Source organism: Crotalus tigris, unplaced genomic scaffold (assembly GCF_016545835.1).
Source record: "Crotalus tigris isolate CLP2741 ecotype Arizona unplaced genomic scaffold, ASM1654583v1 scf7180000019021.11574027:1482141, whole genome shotgun sequence".
Lineage (NCBI taxonomy): Eukaryota > Metazoa > Chordata > Lepidosauria > Squamata > Viperidae > Crotalus > Crotalus tigris.
In genome coordinates, this window is record NW_024097333.1 from 628,155 (window position 1) to 648,907 (window position 20,753).

The window sequence follows — 20,753 nt, forward strand, 5'->3', positions numbered from 1 at the left end:
TCTGTAGGACAGCAGGTTCCTGATTTTGGGACAATAACAAAGAGAAGGTGAGTATTTGTGGACCCTTGTATAGCCAGGTGAAGGTATTTCTGGAACCTTGTATAGGACCAGCCAGCTTTCTGATTTTGGGACAATAACCAGGAGAGGTTGAGTATTTGTGGATCCTTGTATACGACAGAAGATTCCTGATTTTGGGACATTAACCAGGAGAAGGTGAGTATTTTTATAACCTTGTATCTGACATACAGCTTCATGATTTTCAGAGAATAACCAGGAGAAGGTGAGTATTTGTTGATCCTTGTACAGGAAAGCCAGCTTTTTGATTTTGGGAGAATAATTAGGAGAATGTGAATATTTTTGGATCCTTGTATAGGAAAGCAGATTCCTGATTTTGTGACAATAACTAGGAGAAGGTGAGTATTTGTGGACCCTTGTATAGGACAGCAGGTTCCTGATTTTGGGAAATTCACCAGGAGATGGTACTTTTGGAATCTTCTGTAGGACAGCCAGCTTCCTGATTTTGGGCGAATAACCAGGAATAGGTGAGTATTTCTGGACCGTTCTATAGGACAGCAACTTCTTAATTTTGGCACAATAACCAAGACAAGGTAAGTATTTGTAGACATTTTTATAGGAAAGCAGTTTCCTGATTTTTGGAGACTAACCAGGAGAAGGTGGGTATTTGTGGACCATTGTATAGGACAAAACCTCCTCATTTTGGGACATTGACCAGGAGAAGATGAGCATTTTTGAAACCTACAGGACAGCAGCTTCCTGACTTTGGGACAATAACCAGGAGAAGGTGAGTATTTCTGGACACTTTTATAGGAAAGCAGGTTCCTGATTTTGGAACAATAACCAAAAGAAGGAGAATATTTGTGCAACTTTGTATTGGACATCAGCTTCCTGATTTTGGGAGAATAACCACGAATAGGTGAGTATTTCTGGAACCTTGAACCTTGAATGGAACATCAGCTTCCTGAATTTGGCACAATAACCAGGAGAAGATGAGTGTTTTTGTTCTCTTCTGTAGAAAAGGAGCTTTCTGATTTTGGGACATTAACCAGGATAAAGTATTTGTGGGTCCTTGTACAGGAAAGCCAGCTTTCTGATTTTGGGAGAATAATTTGGGGAATGTGAATATTTTTGGACCGTTCTATATGACAGCAGATTCCTCATTTTGTGACAATAACCAGAAGGTGAGAATTTCTGGGCACTTTTATAGGACAGAAGCTTCTTAATTTTGGAAAAATAACCAGGTGAAGGAGAGTATTTCAGAATTTGGGAGAATAACGAGGCGGTGAGAATTGTGGACTTGCATAGGACAGCAGCTTCCTGATTTTGGCACAATAACCATGAGAAGGTGAGAATTTTTGGAATCTTGTATCAGACAGCAGCTTCCTAATTTTGGGAGACCAACAGGAGAAGGTGAGTATTTGTGGACCCTTCTGTAGGACAGCAACTTCTTGATTTTGGCACAATAACAAAGAGAAGGTATTTGTGGACCCTTGTATAGCCAGGTGAAGGTATTTCTGGAACCTTGTATAGGACCAGCCAGCTTTCTGATTTTGTGACAATAACTAGGAGAAGGTGAGTATTTGTGGACCCTTGTATACGACAGAAGATTCCTGATTTTGGGACATTAACCAGGAGAAGGTGAGTATTTTTATAACCTTGTATCTGACATACAGCTTCATGATTTTCAGAGAATAACCAGGAGAAGGTGAGTATTTGTTGACCCTTGTACAGGAAAGCCAGCTTTTTGATTTTGGGAGAATAATTAGGAGAATGTGAATATTTTTGGACCATTCTACACGACAGCAGATTCCTGATTTTTGGAAATTCACCAGGAGAACCTGACCAGGAGAAAGAGTAATTGTGCAACTCTGTATCGGACATCAGCTTCTTGATTTTGGGAGAATATCTATGAGTAGGTGAGTATTAATGTACCCTTGTATACGACAGCAGATTCCTGATTTTGGGATATTTATCAGGAGAAGCTGAGTATTTCTGGAACCTTCTCTAGGACAGCAGTTTCCTGATTTGGGGAAATTAACCAGGAGAGGATGAGTGTTTCTGGACCCATATATCGGACATCAAGTTCCAGATTTTGGGAGAATAACCAGGAATAGGTGAGTATTTCTGGAACCTTGAATGCGACATCTGGTTCCTGATTTTGGGAGACTAAATAGGAGAAGGTGAGTGTTTCTGGAACCTTTTCTAGGACATCGGCTTTCTGATTTTGGGACATTAACTAGGAGAAGGTGAGTATTTCTGGATCTTTTTATAGGACAGCAGCTTCTTGATTTTGGGGATATTAACCAGTAAAATGTGAGCCTTTCTGGACCCTTGTATCGGACAGCAGATTCCTAATTTTGGGAGAGTAACCAGGAGAAGGTGAGTATTTTTGGAACCTTCTATAGGACAGCCAACTTCCTGATTTTGGAAGACTAACCAGGAGAAGTTATTTCTTTATCCTTCTATAGAACAGCAACTTTCCTGATTGTGGGATATTAACCAGGAGAAGGTGAGTATTTCTGGACCCTTATATAGCACAGCCAGCTTTCTGATTTGAGAGAATAACCAGGAGAAGGTGAGCATTTCTGGAACCCTATACAAGAAAGACAACTTGCTGGCTTTGGGCCAATAACCAGAAGATGTCAAATCTTTTTGTTTCCTTTTACTGGACAGCCAGCTTGATGACTTTTCGTGAATAACCAGGAGAAGGTGAGCATTTGTGGTATAGGAGAAAGCCCTCCCTCCTTCCCTCCCTCTTTGTGTTTCTCCTCCTCTGTCTATGTCAGTGGTTCTCAACCTTTTTAATGCCGCAACCCCCAGCCGGTCGTAAGTCGAGGACTACTCAACCGGTCGTAAGTCGAGGACTACTCAACTGGTGCAGCACCGTTTGCAGAAGGGGACTTTTGGCGGGCTCAGCAGGGCAGAGACAGCCTGGACAATTCCTATTGGCTTTGGAAAGCCAATAGAATTAGACTCTATTCAAGAGAGTCTATTGTATTGGCTTTCAAAAGCCAATAGAATAAAAGGGAGTAGCACAGCTAAGGAAAAGGGGGAAAAAATGGTGGACTGCGTTGTTTGGCGACCCCCGTGAAATGGTCGTTAGACCCCAAATGGGGTCCCAACCCACAGGTGGAGAACCACTGATCTACATTCTTCCCTCTGCAGGCAGAGAGACAGCTTTGGGACTTGGGGACCATTGTTCCCTGTCAGCCCAGGAAAGTGGCAGTGGCAAATCACCAAGAAAACGGCATAGAAGTAACTCCGTAGAGGTAACCCCGCCCCAATTGGGAGGCTCCACCCCAACTGGGAAGCTCCACCCCCTCACCCTCCATGTATCTTGACTCAGGGCTCTGCAGATTCTCATGTTTGCAAATGTAGGTTATATTCTCAGAGCTCCTACAAGCTGGCAGCTCTCCGTGGTGGGCAATCATCACTTGTCAAAAATACCTTGGCCCAATTTCTATATTTCCTTAAGAAATGAGCAGAATTTATTCCCCACCTTCCCAATTCCTGCAGTTTATCTGAATATCTCTGGATTGTCTGGCTAGGTGCATCTGGTTGTTAAGGCAGGACAGTGGGCGGTGAGTTCCAATCGTGCAATACGCACGACGGGCAGCTGTGTAGCTTTGGGCCAACAACTGAGATATGGCAACTTCTATTCTTGAAATCCACACAACAGCCGGCTGAGTGACTTTGGTCCGACAACCAGGAGATGGTGAGTTCTAGTCCTCCAACAGGCACAGAAACTTTCCTTCCTTCCTTCCTTCCTTCCTTCCTTCCTTCCTTCCTTCCTTCCTTCCTTCCTTCCTTCCTTCCTTCCTTCCTTTCTCCCTCCCTCCCTCCCTCCCTCCTTTCCTTTCCTTCATCTCAGTGACCTTAGGCCAATTTTTAGGAGGAAGCTACTCCTAAAAAATCTTGCCAAGAAAAGTGCTTGGACTTGTTCAGACAGAGAATTGGACCCGATGGAATGGATGAAAAAAAGAACAACGGATGAGGAAGACCCTCCTGGCTAAGACCACCGTGAAGCTAGGCCGAGGCCCCCTCCGCCCCCCACGCAGACTGAGGTCGCTGTCAGATCCGCCACCTTCGGCTTGGTGCCTCGCTGCCTTTCTGCATCAACCGGAGAAAGGGAGGGGGCAACACAGGGGCAATACAGCTGTATACCTTTGTGATGGGAAATTGGGAGGGGGGGGTGACGGCTGAGGAAGCACCAAGCGGTTTGGAATCCGGTCCGTGCCGGCATCTTCAATGCCACGTACCCTGGGAATGGAATTTCACCAGCCCAAACACCTCAGCGCTTTCCAAGACATCTCGGCGGTGCCGGATTGGCTGCCCACGGGTGGGCCTTGGGGGCAGGGAACAGGGGATTCGTTCTGTATTGATGCGCGGGAAACTCCAGATTCCACCCGACTCTCCTGCAACCAGCCTCTCTTGGTAAAAGCGCCTTTTCACTTCAACCCGGTGGAGTCGAGGGTTTCTCCCTCCTCGGAGATCAGACTGGAGCAGGTCTGACAGTCCCCCGTTGCGTGATCCGAAGTCAGCGACCGAAGTGGGACCCTGGCCGTTTCACTGGGCGGTTGCTGAAGGAGCCACAACCACTTGATGCTCTGCCGGGTCAACCAACAACTCATGAATCCAAACCGGAGCATTGTGGGCGTGCTGGCTGGGAATTCTGGGAGTTGAAGTCCCCACATCTCAAAGTTTCCAAGTTGGAGAGGCACCGATTTAGAGGCTTCCCCTCTCCAGATGGCTGCGGGTAGCTGACTTTGCCCAAGAGAATCATCAAAATAAAAAAGAAAGAAGCGGACCGTAAGCATCCAGGAGACCCACTGAACATAGGGCAACCCGTGAGGGCATCTCCACCACCCTGCCCCGACGCCTGGCACCGCACCCAGCTTTGCCGGCACACAGAAGAACTCTACCTGGACTCGTCTCAATTCGACTCTTAATTTATTCCTAATAAATCATGAGACCCAGTGACTCCTCAGCCCCCTTCATTTGGGCTTCCAGCCACTCCACTGGGCCCGCCTCGGAGTTTCGTGGTGCCCCCCTTCTCTAGTTGAGCTTCCTCTTGCGTCCTGTGCCCCAGCTTCTCCGAGCCCTCCTTCAGATTCAGGGGGGGTCCCTCTCCTTCCCTGCCTTGGCCCCCGGGGTGCCCTGTGATTCCACACCTCGCTCAGGAAGTGCGCCAGTTCGTGCTCCATGCAGGCCTGCTGGAGGGCGGGGTTGGTGCCCAGTGGGTTGGATCCGAACTCGGGCTGGGCTGGGACGAGGACCTGAGACTGATGGCCACACGACTGGTCCCCGTCTTCTGGACAGGACATTCGGACCCTCCTGCCCCAGTGAAGGGGAACGAGGGGAGACCTAAATCAGTGGTTCTCAACCTTTTTAATGGCGCGACCCCCCAACCGGTCGTAAGTCGAGGACTACTCAACTGGTGCAGCACCGTTTGCAGGAGCTCTTCATGGTTTAGGTATAGGTGATTGCTTATATGAAAAGAGCACAGTAAGGGGAGGGGGAAAAGGAGTTACGGATGGAGCCTGGGTTGCTGTGTAGGAGTCATCATCTAGGAATTGGTTTTTTTGTGCCATCTTATTTATTTATTTATTTATTTATGAGACTTATATACCGCTTTAAGTGCAAGCACTCTCTAAGCAGTGTACACCAGTAAGCAATGTATATATATATATTTACATTGCGCCCCCAACAATCTGGGTGTCAGAATCCAATTATATTTCATCTTTAATTATCAAATATAGAAACTCCCAATTCTGCCTTCTCTGGATTCTGCCATAAGAGGGAGAGAAGGGGGAGATCAAAGGGGCTTTATGGCCCTCACTTCCTTCAGTAGACTTCTAAGGAGCTGAATGCTGAATGTGTGTTTATTGCAACCTCAAAGAGTTAGCACCAAAGAATCTTACCATAACAAAGAAGGTTTATCTGAAGTCTCCATCCAGACGGAAGAAAGAAAAAAGGGGGTGGAATTGTGATACCTGAAACTATCACTGGAAGGGGGGTTGATTGGGTGGGACTACTGGGGAACCCCTTAAAACCTTGAATGGGAGAGCTTGGACCCCAAGTCCTGTCTAGCACGCCTGCAACCACTGCTTCTTAATAAAGGATTCCCGTTGGAAGAATTATTCCAAGAGTTCTGTCTTCTTAAGATGCAAAGTGGGGTGGGTCCTTACACTGGGTCCTCATTTGACCTACCCCGGAAGGATGGAAGGCTGAGTCAACCTTGAGCCGGTGAGATTTGAACCGCTGACCTGCTGAACACAGTCAGCTAAAGTACTGCACTCTAACTGCCTGGTACCAAGACCTGATCTCTTTGTTCTGAAAAGGTATAAAAGGTGGAAGACATCTTTCCTGGTTGTTGCCTTCCTCTCTCTACCAGCCACGAAGAGAGATGGGGGTCACCCAACTCTGTTTTGATCAAAATAAAAGTTGTTTGCTTGCTGAAACCTTTGGCTCTTTTAAATTCCTGAGTAATGCCGAGGCAATTTATTTATTTATTTATGAGACTTATATACCGCTTTAAGTGCGAGCACTCTCTAAGTGGTGTACACCAGTAAGCAATGTATATATATATATATTTACATTGCCCCCAACAATCTGGGTCCTCATTTGACCTACCTCGGAAGGATGGAAGGCTGAGTCAACCTTGAGCCGGTGAGATTTGAACCGCTGACCTGCTGAACATAGTCAGCTAAAGTGGCCTGCAGTACTGCACTCTAACTGCTGCGCCACCTCGGCTCATATTGTGAGGTTAAGTGGAAAACCTTACACAGGGATGCTTCCAAACCAGACTGTGATGCCCTATGCCAGGATGCTCTCGATCGTCCCCCTGTAGAAAGTGGCCAGGACAGGGGAAGGAAGATGTGCTTTCCTCATGCGCGTTGCAACTTCAGTCGCTAAACGCACCGTTGTAAGTCGAGGACCACCTGTGAGATCAGAAGAATGGGGTTTGCGGAAAAACCTCTGCAGACTCCAGTTTGCATGAAAAAAAAAGAACGCTGCAAACCCCAAGAGGAGAAAGGAAGTTCCACAGCGGGGCTCCACCTCTTTTAGCATCAGAGACAGCAAAAAAAACAAACACAACAACACCACAAACACAAGAATGTGGAAACTTCGGAATGAATGAATGGGAAATGGCCAACGCGACCCGCCATCGCCGCTTCCCGCCTTCCCCAGGTGCCCCTCTTTCCTCTGAGTAAGTCTACCGGCTGAGACCGAGCTCTCGCGAGAGCTGAAGGGCGCTAGGCAGCGCCCGCGGGACTCGCGGGCGCGCGGCAGCTGCCCCGGGCGGCGGAGCTCTCGCGAGACTTGGGTCGCAAGCGCTCGCGAGACCCGAGGGCGCGGTCTCGCGGGACTTGGCTGAGGGGGTATCGGCGGCGGCGGGCAGCCGGAGCGCGATGGCGGCCGAGCGGGGCCGCTGGCGGCAGCAGGACCCGGACGCGCCAGGGCAGCGGCGGCCGAGGCGGCGGCAGCACCAGCAGCAGCACCAGCAGCAGCGCCTCGGGCTCCAGGCCGGGCTGAGGCGGCGGCCGAGCGGGGCGGGCCGGGCCTGGCGAGGCGGCAGGGGGTGCTGAGGGGCCTCAGGCCTGCCGGGCGCCATGAGCCAGGGCAGCGGCGGCGGCGGCGAGCCGGAAGCCAAGGCTCTCCACACCAAGAGGCTCTACCGGTGAGCGAGCGGCCAGGCGGGAGGAAGAGCGGCCGCCTCAGCACGGCGTGGCCAGGCGGGACTCCAGGTCCCATCATCCCCGGCGGGCGCCCGGCAAACACCGCGGGGGGGGAGGGAGAAGGGTAAACTCATCTTGGCCCGGATGGGACTCCAGCACCCATTATCCTCGGCAGGCGTGGAGTGGGGGGGCACGTGGGGCACCCCGGCCGCCCCCCCCCGGCCGGCAGAGAAGGGGGAGGGGCGCTCTGGGCATTATCCCCAGGGGCGCGACGGCAGTCCTCGACTTACAACGGTTCGTTTAGTGACCGTTCCAACTTGCATACCCCAAAAGCAACACACCATGACATGACGGTCAAGTCAAGGTTTCGACACTTGCCTCTCCCGCCCTCTATTTTAATAAGGGTCAGGCATTTGTGTAGAGTGCTTGTGAGGGTGACTTTGCAAAGGTCGCTTTTGATGCCTGCCCGTGGTTCAGTTTGAATGTACTGGGTGGCACAGTCTGGATGGCTTCATCTGTCACTTTCCCAGGCTTGGATGGTGGCCCATAGAGCTTGGCAGCTGGTGCCACTGTGGGGTCTTTTAATAGACCATGGCACATGGCTTGCTTTCTGCAGACCCAGAGAAGGGCTGCTTTTAAGCAGCTGCTGAGGGTTAGTACCATTCACAAGTGTTCCTTCTTTGGGAAGGCAAAGAGCTTGGATTGTGTCTCAAAGGTGTTTCCCAAAAGGCAACTGGACCTTCTTGGTTTTTTTTCCTTGAAAATGTTTCATTTCTCATCCAAGAAACTTCTTCAGCACTGATTGCCCTTCAATCAGAACTGAAGAAGCTTCTTGGTTGAAAAGGGAAAAGGGAAAAAAAAAACCCCAAGAAAGTCCAGTTGCCTTTTGAAATAGCATCTTTGGGACAACCGTGACCTGGATGATTAAGGATCTCCATCATCAGATCGGATTGTGGCTTTTTCTTGTCCATGGAAGCCATTGTGGGACAAGAAAGCTAATTTTACAGCCCTGCAGCTATGCATTCCAGAAAGGTGGCTGGCTGTATTAGATTCTGACAGTAGAACTCACAATTGCACACTAAGTCATAAATCACGGTATACAAAATTACAAACAAGGTCCAGGCAGAAGAAGAACATCATGGCTTCAAAATCTAAGCGACTGGTTTGGACAAAACTCAGCAGCACTTTTTTGTGCGGCTGCTGATAAAAACAGGATCGCCAACATCTGATAATGGATAGGGAAGAAGAAGAAGAAGAAGAAGAAGAAGAAGAAGAAGAAGAAGAAGAAGAAGAAGAAGAAGAAGAAGAAGAAGAAGAAGAAGAAGAAAAGAAGAAGAAGAAGAAGAAGAAGAAGAATTCATGTAACATGCTAAGCAATAAATAATAAACGCATATTTTCTTTTCTTTATATTTCATACTTATTATCTGCCCATCTTCCTCAAAGACAGTGTCAGACCTTCCCCTGCAGAGTGCCTGGGAGAGAAAGACCCTCGACTCCATTTGGGTGAAGGGATAGGTTCTTTTCCTAAAGGCTGCTGGTTGCAGCAAAAGTAGGCTAGAACTAAGATTCCTGCACAAAAGGTCACAATTTTTCCCCTCCCTCCAACCCTCCCCCCATGACCAGTTTGTCTTCAGCCAATGAGCCTCGTAGGTGTTTTGAGAATCGCTGAGATGTTTGGGGCAATCCACATTCCACTCTCAGGGTGCGTGACCTTGAAGACTGGCACAAACTGCTTTGTGCCTGCCTGGTCTTTCTTAAGCTGTCATCCCCCCCCCCCTATTTCCCATCATATGCCCATACATGTTCATTGGCCAGTTCTCCCCCCTGCCCCCTCCCTCCTAGCTTTTGATGGTAGGATATCGGCCAGGTGCCAAGCCAAAGATGGTAGAACTGACAGATTCTGGGCGATTCAGAGGGGCTCTGGGTGGTATATAATAGCTTCACATTATATCTGAGTCCAACTGAAGAATTTCCAAGCGACAGCTTCTTCCTAACTTGTGCTTTTCGTAGAGCTGTGGTTGAAGCAGTGCATCGATTGGATCTCATTCTTGGAAACAAGGCAGCTTATCAAGAAATATTTAAGCCGGAGAACATCAGCCTGAGAAACAAGTAAGAGAGTTGGGCTTTTCTTTATTCCTTGTTCTGTATTTCAACCAGATGTTTGGTCTTGAAAGGACAGGATGCAACAGTTTTACTCAAATAAATCTGGGCAAAATATTGCTGGGAAAAAATTAGTTCCGTGGAAATAACAAACTTAGCGTAAAAACATTGTATTCCTGTGTGGCAAAACTAGTTTGCTGTTTAGAGTTAGAGTTCATGTTAGAGTAGAGCAGAGCAGAGCAGAGCAGAGTAGAGCATTGCTTCTATCTAGGACAGTGGTTCTCAACCTTTTTAATGCCGCGACCCCCAACCGGTCGTAAGTCGAGGACTACTCAACCAGTTGTAAGTCGAGGACTACTCAACTGGTGCAGCACCGTTTGCAGAATGGGACTTTTGGCGGGCTCAGCAGGGCAGAGACAGCCTGGACAATTCCTATTGGCTTTTGAAAGCCAATAGAATTAGACTCTATTCAAGAGGAAAAGGGGGAAAAAATGGCGGACTGCGTTGTTTGGCGACCCCCGTGAAATGGTCGTTCGACCCCAAATGGGGTCCCGACCCACAGGTTGAGAACCACTGATCTATGGCTCATGTTCTAGAGGTTCAGCCTCAGTGTAAATTCCATTGCACAGAATATTGTTTGGAAGTAGCTTCATAGAGCAGATTGCGTGGCCTCGATAGACGGTGAAGACACTTCCTGACTTTTAGCAGAATGCAGTTCTTAGTCTTCAAAAGCTGCAGATATACTTCAGAGCCGTGGTGCTGCAGTGGTTAGAATGCAGTATTGCAGGCTAACACTGCCCACTGCCCGCAAGTTCAATCCTGACCAGCTCAAGGTTGACACCGCCTTCCATCTTTCTGAGGTCAGTTAAATGAGGAGCCAGATGGTTGGGGGCAAAACGCTGACAATCTATAAACCGCTTAGAGAAGGCTGTGAAGCGGTATATAATATAAGGAGCTTATGAGCCAAGGAAACTTGAAGTCATCCCACTGGCAGCTCATTTGTCGAGCAAGGACGTCCTTTTGGCTCCTTCCCTCCGATCTTAGGCGTATATATACAATTAGGACTGAAAAAAACATGGTTTTTTAGACCAATTGTAAGCAGCTTCCGTCTCTCTGCTCTTCCCTCCTGCCCCAGGCTCCGCGAACTGTGTGTAAAGCTGATGTTCCTGCACCCCGTGGACTATGGGAGGAAAGCCGAGGAGCTGCTGTGGCGGAAGGTTTACTACGAAGTCATCCAGCTGATTAAAACAAATAAAAAGGTAGGCGATGCGGTCCGATACGTTTGCATCAACAATACAGTCAGCTTGTGGATCACAACAGTCCTTCCTACCCAGCGGTCAGCCTTAGTGATTTGTTGTACTCAATAGTTGGTTGTCTCAATGCCTGCATGGCTGCTCCTTTGAATACCATTTGTTTGGTTTCAAGCAGAGTTTGCCAACCTTTCTGGCTTTGCCGACCGGCGGAGGGAGAGGGGATGGTTCCACATGAGTGGCCGGCGCAGCTCACGCCAATGGAACACGTGCGCACATGCTCACCCGCTGCTCATGCAAGTGGGGTGTGTGTGTGCACACTGGCTTATCCGCCTTTTCCATGGCCTGGCTGCAAACACCTCACGGCCCACTAGTGGACTCTGGCCCTGAGGTTGGGCACCCCCAATTTAAAGAACTGACCAACTCAGCCTCCTCCTACCTTCAGTGTTGGGCTAGAAAAGAATCTTATTTGGATGAAAGATAGAACAATAAATAAAAATGCCAGAGAGAGAGGGGAGGAATGGTTCTGGGCGGGTAACACTACACTTCATTCAGTCTGGGACTTTGAAGCAAGAGAGTTGCAGGATTACCCCCTGGCTAGGTATTTGGGCTTTTTTGTCTCTTTCAACTGAGAGATTGTGGAATCCCTAATTAATGATTGATCTAAGAAAGTGGAAGAGGCATGGGTAAATCCAGGGGGCCTCCATGCTTTTCAGAATGAGAGCTAAAGGTTGACTATTATACTTAAAAGTATATTTTTGAACGGACCTATAGAACTGTGGGTAGTCCTTGGCTTAGGACAGTGGTGGCGAACCTATGGCACGCGGGCCAGAGGCGGCACTCGGAGCCCTCTCTGTGGGCACGTGTGTCGCCACCCCAGCCCTGCTCCCCCCGCGGCCTTCACCAGCAGCCCCCCTGGAGGAGAGTCGCCTCTGAGCGCGGCCTGCACAGAGCAGCACAGCCAAGGATATGGCAGCTGGGCAGCAGGAACAAGACTCTGCCCTCGTGCTTTATAGCACGCAGATGATGCTGCGGGTGTGGGCGGAGGGCATAGCTGCCATGGGGCTTCAGGGCTGCCTGGGCAATCTGCGGTGGGCCATGGAGGCGGTGTGTGATCCTGCGGGTGGGTGGGGCGGGGCAGGCAGGGCTGGAGGCGGAGTGGGGGCCAGTTTTTGGGCACTTGGTCTCTAAAAGATTAGCCCTCACTGGCTTAGGACCACAATTGAGCCCCCAATTTCTGTGGCTAAGCAAGACAGTTGTTATTTCTTGCCACGCTTGTGGTTGTTAAGTTAGTAACCCGGTGGTTAAGTGAATCTGGTTTTCCCATTGACTTTGCGCATCAGAAAGTTACAAACGGTGGTCAGGTGATCCTGGGACACGGCAACCGTCATAAATACGAGCCAGTTGCCAAGCTTGATCATGTGACCACGGGGATGCTAAAACGCTCGCAAGTATGAAAAGCGGGCATGTCCCCCTTTTTTCAGTGCTGTTGTAACTCTGAATGGTCACTAAATGAACCGTTGCAAGTCGAGGACTACCTGTATTTGTGTCTCCCAGCAGTAAACTGCAGCTGGGCTTTTCAGCGGGGATTCCGCTCCGTCGTTGCGTTGAGTACAGTTCAATGTTGGCATTGGAGTCTTCAGAAGGAGAGCAGGCCTGAAATGGATAGGAATGGAATTGTTTAATTGCTGAATTAATCTGGGGCTTGATCTTTTGAGAAAGAAACACGGGTAGCCCTCGACTTGCAACAGTTCGCTTAGTGACCGTTCAAAGTTACAACGGCACTGAAACATGTTTTTCATAGCTACAACCTTTGCAGCATCCCCACGGTCACGTAATCAAAAGTCAAGACGCTTGGCGGCTGGTTTATGTTTATGACCGTTGCAGTGTCCCAAAGTCACGTGATCGCCTTTTGTGAACTTCTGACCAACAAAATCAGTGGGGAAGCCACATTCGCTTAACAGCCATGTGACTAACTTACCAACTGGAGTGATTTGCTTAACGGCGGCAAGAAAGGCCGTAAAATGGGGCAGAACTGCCCGTTGATTATCAGCGGAGACAAATCAGGGTTGAAAGAATCTCAAAGCCTTATGTCTGTCATTGTGTCTAGGGTTTTTATTCCTCTAAATCAGTGGTTCTCAATCTGTGGGTCGGGACCCCATTTGGGGCCGAACGACCATTTCACGGGGGTCGCCAAACAACGCAGTCCGCCATTTTTTCCCCCTTTTCCTTAGCTGTGCTACTCCCTTTTATTCTATTGGCTTTTGAAAGCCAATAAAATAGACTCTCTTGAATAGAGTCTAATTCTATTGGCTTTCAAAAGCCAATAGAAATTGTCCAGGCTGTCTCTGCCCTGCTGAGCCCGCCAAAAGTCCCATTCTGCAAACGGTGCTGCACCGGTTGAGTAGTCCTCGACTTACGACCGGTTGAGTAGTCCTCGACTTACAACCGGTTGGGGAGTCGCGGCATTAAAAAGGTTGAGAACCACTGCTCTAAATAATGGGATTTGAACTATCTTAACTATCTTGCTTGGGCTCAGTTGCGGTCGTAAGTTGAGGACTGCCTGCCATGAAAAGCTAGAGATGGACCCTAACTTTCTCTCTTGTTTCCCAACCCACAGCACATTCATAGTCGTAGCACCCTCGAGTGCGCTTACCGGACTCACCTGATTGCTGGCATTGGGTTTTACCAACACCTGCTCCTCTACATTCAGTCTCACTATCAGCTGGAGTTGCAGTGCTGCATTGACTGGACCCACGTTACAGATCCCCTGATAGGTCAGTACTTCAGCTAAGGCTGAAGATTTCATCGTGTGCAAGAATTGCTTGACTCATCTGGCCTGTTTATGCTTTTGAGGTCATGAGCAACACAATAATAGCGTTGGAAGGGATTTGGGAGGTCTTCTAGTGCAGCTTTTAAAAAGGGCGAGGGAATGGATTTTATAATTATGTTTCTTCATCTCAACTTTTACTGCAATCACCTGAGATTCCTCGACAGTTTTAAGTGAGATAGACATGTCCAGATTAAACATTGCCTTAGGAAAGAGTATAATCATAGCTTGATTTGTGATTAGATAACTGCTAATCGCCTTCATGCTTTTTCAGCTCTTGACTGGTGGGAATCTGTAAAGCTGTCGCCCATCGTAACTTGCTAGATGACTATTGTCCTTGGCAACCGTTGCTATGAGCATCTCCCTGGCTTCTCTGTAGAATTGATGGAGTGTGATTAACAATTTTCAGGCCCACGCTCGACTTCTTTGTCTTTTGGGGTCCTGGTTATACCTTAAAATCTCATCCAAATCTCTGTAAAAGCACTTGACTGCATAGAGAGTGAGTAATAAATGCCCCAAAATGGGACATCGAAGCTCATTTTAAGAAAACCTTTAGGCCAGTTTTCCCCAACCTGATTTTTTTCCCCCCAGATGTTCTGTTCTCCATCAAGCTGCAATCTACATAAATAAAAATGAGAATACATTTTACAATCAGAACAAATGAATTCTCCTGATTTTGTGGCATGTTCACAGTCCTGGCAGTTAAATTCATAATTTAGATCGTAAATTATGTCATAAATTATGTCGTGCAAATATGAAGTGTACATTTACACCACCGGCTAAACCAGAGATAGGCAACCTTGGCTCTTTTATGACTGGTGGACTTCAACTCCCAGAATTCCTGAGCCAGCATGGCTCAGCTTGGAAACCTCTACCTTTCCCCTCAGCATGGCTGGCTCAGGAATTCTGGGAGTTGAAGTCCACGAGTCATCAAAGAGCCAAGACGGCCTACCCTTGGGCTAAACCAAAGCCAAGCCATAGTTTTATGGTTGAATCCTGTGGGTGAGCCATTCCTGTGTAAGTCCTGCTCTGTTCCCTTGTGGAGTTAAGGTTTCCTTTGGTTTTGCCTTTTTACTTTTCCGGGTTTAATATCCTCCCTGGCCATTTTTAAATTGTGCATTTGGCAGGTGTGGGAGACACACATGGGAGATGTGCTAATAAACGGAGGGAGGGGGTTAAAGCAGTTTGGGCAAGATCTGCAGCAGGGAAGAAGGAGGCTGTAGGGGAGAGAGAATAGCACTGACAGGAACCAGAAGGGTTAAACTGGATTGATCCAGCCCCCGTACCCCCCAAGGAAAAAATGTGAAGCCATTTTAAGAGGCAGTGGTTTCCAAGATATTGAAACCATGGCACCGGGTTGCTGTTGGACACTGATGATCTGGTCAAGGGGGGAGGACGTGGGAATACTCAGTTCTGTTGTTGTTGTTCATTGCGAAGTCGTGTCCGACCCATCGCAACCCCATGGACAACGTTCCTCCAGGTCTTCCTGTCCTCTACCATCTTCTGGAGTTCATTTAAGTTCACACCTCCTTCTTCAGTGACTCCATCCAGCCATCTCATTCTCTGTCGTCCCCTTCTTCTCTTGCCCTCCATCTTTCCCAGCATTAGGCCCTTCTCCAGTGAGTCCTTCCTTCTCATTAGGTGGCCGAAGTATTTGAGTCTCAACTTCAGGATCTGGCCTTCTAACTCAGTTCTAGCCTCGCTTTTATTGCAACCACTAATCCTTAGTAAAAGATCACTTCAGTCAAATGGAGTCGAGGGTCTCTCTTTCTCAGGGAAGGCAGCTGGGGCAGGTCTGACAGTGAGCCAAAGTAAGCAAAGTGTGAAGGTAGACCGCCAATGGCCGACACAGAGCCCGGGCTGTCTCGATTCTCCAGCGCCTTGCTCTAACGCTGTGCCACCCTGTCGATTATTTCTTCCACAGGTTGCAAGAAGCCAGTCTCTGCATCAGAGAAGGAGATGGACTGGGCTCAGATAGCTTGCCATCGGTGTCTGGTTTACCTGGGAGATTTAGGTGAGAGAGCATTTTCCTGGGATTCAGGTCCCAAGGCTTGGATTTATTTGGAATCGGGGGGTGGGGGGGTGGGGAAGCCCCGTCTTAAGTAGCAGACCATCTTGGTTGTGGTAGCTAAAGTTTGAGACAAGCCCCTAGGGCAGTGGTGGCGAACCTATGGCAGGGGTGCCAGAGGCGGCACTCAGACCCTCTCTGTGGGCACACGCGCCGTTGCCCCAGGCCTTCCGCTGGGTTTTATAAAACCTTTTCGCTTTAGGCCTCCGCCATGTGCAAAAAAAAAAAAAAGGTTCAATCAGTCAATTTCAACTTCTCGCGGGAAAAAAAAAGATCTTGCAAAGTTGGAATTGATTGATTGAACTTTTTAGTTCCACCCAGTCTGCCGTTACCAGCGCAACCACGCCCACCCAATGGGCCACACCCCTCAATTGGCCACACCCACCCAATGGGCCACACCCACCCGGCACCCGACAATGCATAAGTGGGTTTTGGGTTGCAGTTTGGGCACTCGGTCTCTAAAAGGTTCGCCATCACTGCCCTAGGGCAGGGGTAGGCAACCTTGGCTCTTTTATGACTCAACTCCCAGAATTCCTGAGCCAGCCATGCTGAGGGGAAAGGGAGAGTTTCCAAGCTGAGCCAGGCTGGCTCAGGAATTCTGGGAGTTGAAGTCCACGAGTCCTAAAAGAGCCAAGGTGGCCTACCCCTGCCCTAGGGACTTTGATTTCATTTTTCAGCTGCATTTTGATGATAAGGAATCTCCTACTGTCTGAAGCATTTCCAGATGCTCAGCTACATAAAAGGAATGGTATATTTTTCTTTCCATTGGGTATCACTTCTTTCGTGCTAGTTAAATGACATGACTTTCAGTTAGGTGGTATAAAGCTTCGCTGTTTCACTCTTGCACATAAATGAGTCAAGTATCTTCTGATGTATATCATCTCAATTGTGCTTCTCAAGGCTTCTGTGTGTCTTTTGTGCCTTATCAGCTCGATATCAGAACGAATTGGCAGGTGTAGACACAGAATTGCTGGCTGAAAGGTTTTACTATCAAGCTCTTTCTGTTGCACCACAAATTGGTGAGTACTTAGTAATTGACATGCATATATAGAGGTATGCACAATCAAACAACACATGTATGTATTTTGTAATTGATCACAAATAGAATATGGGTCAGCGAATGGAATGGAATGGAATGGAATAGAATAGAATAATAGAATAGAATAGAATAGAATAGAATAGAATAGAATAGAATAGAATAGAATAGAATAGAAACAGGAAGAAGAATGGAATGGAATGGAATGGAATAGAATAGAATAGAATAGAATAGAATAGAATAGAATAGAATAGAATAGAATAGAAGCTGGAAGGGACCTTGGAGATCTTCTAGTCCAGCCCCTTGCTCAAGCAGGAGAACCTATATACCATTTCAGACAAGTGGCTGTCCAGTCTCTTCTTCAAAATCTCCAGGGATGAAATCTCCACGATTTCTGGAGGCAAGCCGTTCCACTGGTTAATTGTCCTTTAAGTTTTACCTCATTTTTAATGTTTAATTGCAACTTCCCAATTTAACCTTTACGATCCATAGTCTTTAAATTTCTGGTAACCCAAATTTCCTTTATTTCATTACACAAAAGTTATAATATCTAAAATGCGTATATTAGCTACTTAAATATGTTCTTCTTATTTTATTTCATAAACATTTTCTATTTTTCATCCTAGTACATCACCACTTACTAACAGAGTAGCCTTTATATCTTCACTTTAAAGCAGTTTATTTGGGTATCCTGATAAAGTGGGATCTCCCAGTGAAAAGGAGAACCTCAGGACCCATTTTACATTCCTTTTTATAGTTAACATAACAGAGAAAAATGAAAGAGGGAAAAGTTGGTGGGACAAAATAAGAGAAACCCCTCCTTGCGTAGTAAATCAACTACAAAGCTTGTTTGAAGCTAGTTAACCAGATGCCAGTTGACACAAAGAAACTTTGTCTTAGTCTCCAAGCATCCTTCTGTAAATGACCTTTTCAGTTTAGGAATGTCCAAAGCTATTCTAATCAATCCATACAACCACAGGACAAAAAGCTCCCCCACATTCTTCCAGTTGTCATGAACCTCGACATCATTTTAAAAGAGAAAATAAATCAAATTAAAATGCAAAGTACCTCCGTTAGGTAACACCTTACAAAATCCATGTCGTGTGCCCCCTCTCAGTTGTGATTGCGAAGAACAACTCTGGAGGGTGCTCTGGATGTTTGTGTCTTTAGGTTGCGTAATAATGGAATGTGTTTGCTGTGTTTTCTGTCTTTGGGGGACAGGGATGCCTTTTAATCAACTTGGGACCCTGGCTGGGAGTAAGTACTACAACGTGGAAGCTACCTATTGCTACTTGCGCTGGTAAGTGTGTCTCCTACAGAAAAATTATTTATAAAAGGCAGCTGCTCTTACTTAGGACACCAAAACTTCTCTGTCCTGTAGACCAGGGGTCTCCAACCTTGACAACTTTCAGACTTGTGGACTTCCACTCCCAGAATTTAACTGCTCAGATCCTAGCATCCCTCCGTTGTGTCGACATTTTGTAACAATAAAAGACTTTTAGGAAAATAATGCCTGGAAGTTCTTTGAAATGTTTCATTAGCCGGAACCATAACAACATGCTAGAATCTAAGTTCTCTTCCTCTGAGCAGTTAAATTATCAGCATGTTCCCTCCCTAAATTAGCCCTCATATCTCACATTCTCCAATTAGTGTGAAGGTCAAAGGTTTCCTTCCTCTTTCTTTCCCCGGGCTTTACCCCCAACCCCCCTTCTGCTCTGTATTAACCCCATAAATACCAGACAAGTCTGCATATTGTCAAAAGCAAGAATGTACAATATTTGAAGCGTTGACACAAGAGTTCTGGTGAAATATCAGCCTTCTTTAAAAAAAAAATAATAATTCACACACGTGACCTAGCCCAGCATTCTGCAGTGACTTCCATTGCCTGAAATGTGGTTTCTCTGCAGAATGTAGGCTTGGTAGATCCCAGATTCCCCGTAACGGGTACACTGAGCATGAACTAGGTTAGGTGTTTCACGAGCAAATAGGCAGCCTTTGTGGAAGGGAGAGAAACTAAAGTCGCCAAAGTAAATCTTCTGGGAGGGGAAAGGAGGGAGGGAGGAGAAGGAAGGAGGGAAGGAGGAGTGGAGGACGGGAGGAGGGAAGGGAGAGAAGGAAGAAAGGGGGAGTGGAGGAAGGAGTGGAGGAAGGGAGGGAAGGAAGGAAGAAAGGAGGAGTGGAGGAAGGGAGGAGGGAAGGGAGAGAAGGAAGAAAGGGGGAGTGGAGGAAAGGTGGAGGGAGGGAAGGAAGGAAGGAAGGAAGGAGGAGTGGAGGAAGGGAGGAGGGAAGGGAGAGAAGGAAGAAAGGGGGAGTGGAGGAAGGGAGGGAAGGAAGGAAGAAAGGAGTGGAGGAAGGGAGGAGGGAAGGGAGAGAAGGAAGAAAGGGAGTGGAGGAAGGGAGGGAAGGAGGAGTGGAGGAAGGGAGGAGGGAAGGGAGAGGGGGAGTGGAGGAAGGGAGGGAAGGAAAGAAGGAAGATGTCTTCCTTGAATAAATTGACTGCAGCAGCCTTTTATTCTGGCCTTTAATTCTGTTTTAAACTTCTTGCCGAGCGCAAGATGTTTAAAGCAGAATTAAGGCTGTTCCTTGGGAGAGTCTGATTGAGAAAATAATTTCTCTGCTCCCTGGGCTTTGCTCCCCTGTTTAGCATCCAGTCGGAAGTCTCCTTTGAAGGTGCTTATGGGAATCTCAAGCGCCTCTACGACAAGGCAGCCAAAATGTATCACCAGCTGAAAAAATGCGAGACGCGGAAGCTGTCTTCGAGCAAAAAAAGGTGAGAAGGCAGTCCCCCGCAGGCCCTCAAGAATTTCACTCAGCCTCCAGTCGACATTCAAAGGGACTCAGCTTACTGAGTCAACCCCATTGCCTAGGTCGGGTAGGCAACCATGCTGGCTCAGGAATTCTGGGAGTTGGAAGTCCACGAGTCATAAAAGAGCCAAGGTTGCCTACCCCTGCCCTAGGTTCTCACAACAAAGGAAGCATCAGTTGGAATAACCTGCCTCCAGAAGCGGTGAGTGCTCCAACACTGGAAGTTTTTAAGAAGAGACTGGACAGCCATTTGTCCGAAATGGTATAGGGTTTTCTGCGTGAGCAGGGGGTTGGACTAGGTGACCTTCAAGGTCCCTTCCAACATCATCATTATTATTAATTATTATTATCACAAATTGCACAGGCATAATTGGGCCTTCAGTTTCTGCTATTTTCTTAAAACGTGTGGGAGAAGAAATGTCCCAGGCCTAGTTTGAATTTCACAAGGAGAATCTTGTTCAAATATTTTGGGAGATGCGCTGGGAACAGCTATTAAGAGAGCAGCAGGGAACAAGAATACGTTGTGGTCAAATTGATGAAGGCCCTTGCAACCAGATACGGGTGGTCCTCATTTAACAACCGGCTGTTCAGCGACCATTCAAACTTATAATGGCGCTAAACGAGTGGCATTTCTCTGCAGCTCCATGATATAAATTTGTGGCCTTCCTTGATGGCTTCCCACAAGCAAACAAGGAAATTGGTGAGACATCACAAGTCACAAGTCCTCACTTAATGACTTGCATGGTGTTTGCTCTGACAGCAACTGGAACTGCCAGAATTGCCATTGCTAAGCAGTGCAGTCGTGTGATGTCACACTTTATGACAGCATTGCTTAGCAAGGGCGCTTCTAGTCCATTTGCCGTTGTTAACCAAGGACTACCTGTTATGTCTCAGCAAAATCCTAAACGGGAAGTAATCATAAGAAAAACAATGGAGGAAAAAAAGTTTCCGGTCTCTTTACCTTCA

At 47.5% G+C, this 20,753-nt stretch overlaps 1 protein-coding gene and 1 long non-coding RNA gene across 2 annotated transcripts in view; both read left to right on the forward strand.

Moving 5' to 3' along the window:
- The first annotated feature begins 3,066 nt into the window (after positions 1-3,066).
- Positions 3,067-4,992, forward strand: LOC120314954. The gene is made up of 3 exons (XR_005558572.1): positions 3,067-3,287; positions 3,567-3,733; positions 3,964-4,992. It is a non-coding gene; the product is annotated as an uncharacterized LOC120314954 (long non-coding RNA).
- A 2,394-nt stretch (positions 4,993-7,386) lies between these two features.
- SMG5 (SMG5 nonsense mediated mRNA decay factor) overlaps positions 7,387-20,753 on the forward strand; it is a 35,578-nt gene continuing 22,211 nt past the window's right edge. The window contains exons 1-8 of the mRNA XM_039358452.1: positions 7,387-7,699; positions 9,709-9,807; positions 10,934-11,057; positions 13,669-13,825; positions 15,803-15,892; positions 16,876-16,965; positions 18,204-18,282; positions 19,627-19,752. Coding sequence (XP_039214386.1) covers positions 7,632-7,699; positions 9,709-9,807; positions 10,934-11,057; positions 13,669-13,825; positions 15,803-15,892; positions 16,876-16,965; positions 18,204-18,282; positions 19,627-19,752 — 833 coding nt within the window. The 5' untranslated portion in view covers positions 7,387-7,631. The remainder of the gene's footprint in view (positions 7,700-9,708; positions 9,808-10,933; positions 11,058-13,668; positions 13,826-15,802; positions 15,893-16,875; positions 16,966-18,203; positions 18,283-19,626; positions 19,753-20,753) is intronic.